Source organism: Loxodonta africana, chromosome 23 (assembly GCF_030014295.1).
Source record: "Loxodonta africana isolate mLoxAfr1 chromosome 23, mLoxAfr1.hap2, whole genome shotgun sequence".
Classification (NCBI taxonomy): Eukaryota; Metazoa; Chordata; class Mammalia; order Proboscidea; family Elephantidae; genus Loxodonta; species Loxodonta africana.
In genome coordinates this window covers 40244689-40249498 of record NC_087364.1, presented here as the reverse complement: position 1 = coordinate 40249498, position 4810 = coordinate 40244689, and the positions used below count along the sequence as shown (strand labels likewise).

Below are 4810 nucleotides of genomic sequence, written 5' to 3'. Positions count from 1 at the left end.
CTAAACAATACAAATATGTAGAGGTTATTTATTTAATTAAAAGAGACTTCAATATTCTGTGCTGGGGTGAAAGGGCGTGGAAATATTGTGTGTTACTAAACATATGCTGTTATTAACTATTTTGTGATTAATTCTTAAGAGAAATTTTAGGTTTTCCTGAGATCCCAATCATTTTACATATCTCAACATCCGATATTGGGCAATGGGCTTGTAATTTATCATACCCTTCTACTAATAACTTTGGGAGTAACCCATGTTTTTTTATGGGTAGAAACCTATAGTTAGAAGAATATTTTGTACCTATCACAGATTCAGTGAGCTCTACAATGGGCACCTTGATGTCAATGTCAAAGAGGTATAATGGACAAAGCATTGCCATTATTACTGAATCTGCCTATGCTTGAAAGGCAGCACTGTATACCAGTCCCCTTCTTTTCCATAAGAGCATATGCAGGCTTCTTTTTGTTCGTATGATATGCCCCTTTCCAAGTATGGCTTGGTTCAGGAAAATGTCAATAACGCATGGTTCAATATTTCACGGTCTCCTAAATTTGAAATATAGGACACACTGTAAACATTAAGTTTGTTGCTAGCTGTTTTTGAAGTTTCTATATCGCTGGTAAAAGCCACACATGTAGGAGTTTATTAAAATCATGCATATGACTAAACCTAAAAATCTGCATCTTTATTTCTGTTGCAGTTTTGTAATCAACAACGAATGATGAAAGCTTCCATAGCTGAGACGCTTCACAGAGGGAGGATGTTGTGGATAATTCTTCTAAGCACAGTTGCTCTAGGATGGACTACCCCGATTCCCCTGATAGAGGACTCAGAGGAAATAGATGAGCCCTGTTTCGATCCATGCTACTGTGAAGTTAAAGAAAGCCTCTTTCATATACATTGTGACAGTAAAGGATTTACAAATATTAGTCAGATTACAGAGTTCTGGTCAAGACCTTTTAAACTGTATCTGCAAAGGAATTCAATGAGGAAATTGTATACCAACAGTTTTCTCCATTTGAATAATGCTGTGTCCATCAACCTTGGGAACAATGCATTGCAGGACATTCAAACAGGAGCTTTCAATGGCCTAAAGATGTTAAAGAGGCTGTATCTACATGAGAACAAGCTAGATGTCTTCAGAAATGATACCTTTCTAGGCTTGGAAAGCCTGGAATATCTGCAGGCAGATTACAATGTCATTAAACGTATTGAGAGTGGAGCATTTCGGAACCTAAGTAAATTGAGGGTTCTGATTTTAAACGATAATCTCATCCCCATGCTTCCAACCAATTTATTTAAGGCTGTCTCTTTAACCCATTTGGACCTACGTGGAAACAGGTTAAAGGTTCTTTTTTACCGAGGAATGCTAGACCACATTGGCAGAAGCCTGATGGAGCTCCAGCTGGAAGAAAATCCCTGGAACTGTACATGTGAGATTGTACAATTGAAGAGTTGGCTGGAACGCATTCCTTACACGGCCCTGGTAGGAGACATCACTTGTGAGACCCCTTTTCATTTCCATGGAAAGGACCTCCGGGAAATCAGGAAGACAGAACTCTGTCCCTTGTTGTCTGACTCTGAGGTGGAGGCTAGTTTGGGGATCCCCCACTTGTCATCAAGCAAGGAGAATGCATGGCCAACGAAGCCTTCATCAATGTTGTCCTCAGTCCATTTTACTGCTTCTTCTGTTGAATATAAGTCCTCAAATAAACAGCCTAAACCCACCAAACAGCCCCGAACACCAAGGCCACCCTCCACATCCCAAGCTTTATATCCTGGTCCAAACCAGCCCCCCATTGCTCCTTACCAGACCAGACCACCCATTCCCATTATATGCCCTACTGGGTGCACCTGTAATTTGCACATCAATGACCTTGGCTTGACAGTCAACTGCAAAGAACGGGGATTTAATAACATTTCTGAACTTCTTCCAAGGCCATTGAATGCCAAGAAACTGTACCTGAGTAGCAATCTGATTCAGAAAATATACCGTTCTGATTTTTGGAATTTCTCTTCTTTGGATCTCCTGCATCTGGGGAACAATCGTATTTCTTATGTCCAAGATGGGGCCTTCATCAACCTGCCCAACCTGAAAAGCCTCTTTCTCAATGGCAACGATATTGAGAAGCTGACACCAGGCATGTTCCGAGGCCTACAGAGTTTGCACTACCTGTATTTTGAGTTCAATATCATCCGAGAAATTCAGCCTGCAGCCTTCAGCCTCATGCCCAACTTGAAGCTGCTATTCCTCAACAACAACTTGCTGAGGACCCTGCCAACAGACGCTTTTGCGGGCACATCCTTGGCCCGGCTTAACTTGCGGAAGAACTACTTCCTCTACCTTCCTGTGGCTGGTGTCCTGGAGCACTTGAATGCCATTGTCCAGATAGACCTCAATGAGAATCCTTGGGATTGCACCTGTGACCTGGTCCCCTTCAAGCAGTGGATTGAAACCATCAGCTCAGTCAGTGTGGTGGGTGATGTACTTTGTGGGAGCCCTGAGAACCTCACCCACCGTGATGTGCGCACCATTGAGTTGGAAGTTCTCTGCCCAGAGATGCTGCATGCTGCACCAGCTGGAGCATCCCCAGCCCAGCCTGCAGATTCTCACCTTGCTGGGGGACCAACAAGTGCATCACCTTATGAGTTCTCTCCCTCTGGGGGCCCAGTGCCACTTTCTGTGTTGATTCTCAGCTTGCTGGTTCTGTTCTTTTCAGCAGTCTTTGTTGCTGCGGGCCTTTTTGCCTATGTGCTACGACGCCGCCGGAAGAAGCTGCCCTTTAGAAGCAAGCGGCAGGAAGGTGTGGACCTAACTGGAATCCAGATGCAATGCCACCGGCTTTTTGAGGATGGTGGAGGTGGTGGGGGTGGAAGTGGAAGTGGGGTTCGACCAACTCTTTCATCTCCAGAGAAGGCCCCTACTGTGGGTCATGTGTATGAGTACATCCCCCACCCGGTGACCCAGATGTGCAACAACCCCATCTATAAGCCTCGTGAGGAGGAGGAGGTAGTCATTTCATCAGTACAAGAACCAGGGGGTGCAGAACGTGGGGGTCCTGGGACACAACCACCAGGGATGGGTGAGGTTCTCCTAGGAAGTGAGCAGTTTGCTGAGACACCCAAGGAGAACCACAGCAACTACCGGACCTTGCTGGAAAAGGAGAAAGAGTGGACCCTGGCAATGTCCGGCTCCCAGCTCAACACCATAGTGACAGTGAACCACCATCACCCTCACCCTCATCCTCACCACCCAGGAGGTGGTGGGGTTTCAGGGGTAGTTGCGGGAAGTGGGGGAGACTTTGCTGGGTTCCGCCATCATGAGAAGAACGGTGGCGTGGTGCTGTTTCCTCCTGGGGGAGGCTTTGGTGGTAGCAGTATGCTACTAGACCGAGAAAGGCCGCAACCAGCCCCCTGCACAGTGGGATTTGTGGACTGTCTCTATGGCACAGTGCCCAAATTAAAGGAACTGCACGTCCACCCTCCTGGCATGCAATACCCAGACTTACAGCAGGACGCCAGGCTCAAAGAAACCCTTCTCTTCTCTGCTGGAAAGGGCTTCACAGACCAACAAACCCAAAAAAGTGATTACCTCGAGTTAAGGGCCAAACTTCAAACCAAGCCGGATTACCTCGAAGTCCTGGAAAAGACAACATATAGGTTCTAACAGAGAAGTAAAGTAAATTAGCGCTTTTTTTTTTTTTTCCAAAAGAAAAGGAAAACAAGAGATATATCCCATTGTCCCTTTAAGCTTGTCCTAGTAACTCCTTCCTCATAATCTTCCCTGCCCTGAAGAGAACTGAAACCGCATGATTCTAGAGAATACAGATGTATGCCCTCCCCCTCTCAAATGTGATTTGGAGGAAGGGCCATACTCAGATCATTAATCAATGAAGTGCCTTCGCAGACTTTTGCCAGCAAATGTTATCGTTATTTTTTATACTGAAACTTGAGACTTTGACTGTGCCATGTATAAGGTATATTAAGGATCATTGTATTGATCCTAATTAAGTAAAATTCAATGTGTCTTTTTTTTCGGTAATTTTTTTTTTTTTTTTTTTTTTAGTTGCAGTTTTGTTTGAAAGGGAGGGGGGAAACAAATCGACATTTGTAGCTTTCTTTCCTCTTCCCGTCATGGCACAGATTCTGTACATGTATTAACAATGCAGTTTGCTGCATGCCTGGAAACTGCAAGACGGGGAGGGAGGGGATGGGTCTTGCTCGAATGTTCTCACTTATTCTCCTTTCTCATATACATACCCACCCGCAAACTGCAAATCCCTGCACGCAGGTCCCTAAACCTGCAGCCTCCTTTTTTTGGTGCAGATACACAGGTACACACACACACAACACATACATACACACACCCCAATCCCATTTAACCCAATCTGATTAGTTTGGGTTTGATCCATTCCTCTCCTTGCACATCTTCACCTGCCCTCCATCCCTAGTGTATTGTTCACAGCTGCCCTCCTTACCATCCTGGGGGAACTCACATGCTAGGCTGGATCCTACTGAAGTGGAGACCCGGTAGTTTACCAGCCAGGGGCACACACCTAGGGATGAGCACCCTCTTTGTGACATTTCATCCTGATGCCAAGGTTTTTTGGAGAACATCTGCACTTTCTTATATATATATATATATATATATATAAATAATATTAAAAAATAAAAAAAGCAACTGGGTATATATCACTAACAGCTTTGTAGGAAGCACTTTTAATGTTTTCTCTCACACACAAAGATTCAAAAGAAATGTGCATATATTTATTCTGTAATTTCAGTGATTATAATTGTAAAGGTAATGTTT

The 4810-nt window shown here is 44.4% G+C and overlaps 1 protein-coding gene across 1 annotated transcript; it reads left to right on the top strand.

Annotated features, from left to right (window-relative positions):
* The first annotated feature begins 613 nt into the window (after positions 1-613).
* SLITRK3 (SLIT and NTRK like family member 3) lies at positions 614-4030 on the top strand. The gene has a single exon (XM_064275195.1). It carries the CDS (start codon positions 719-721, stop codon positions 3665-3667), a length of 2949 nt encoding a protein of 982 aa, XP_064131265.1. The 5' UTR covers positions 614-718; the 3' UTR covers positions 3668-4030.
* Positions 4031-4810: the final 780 nt, after the last annotated feature.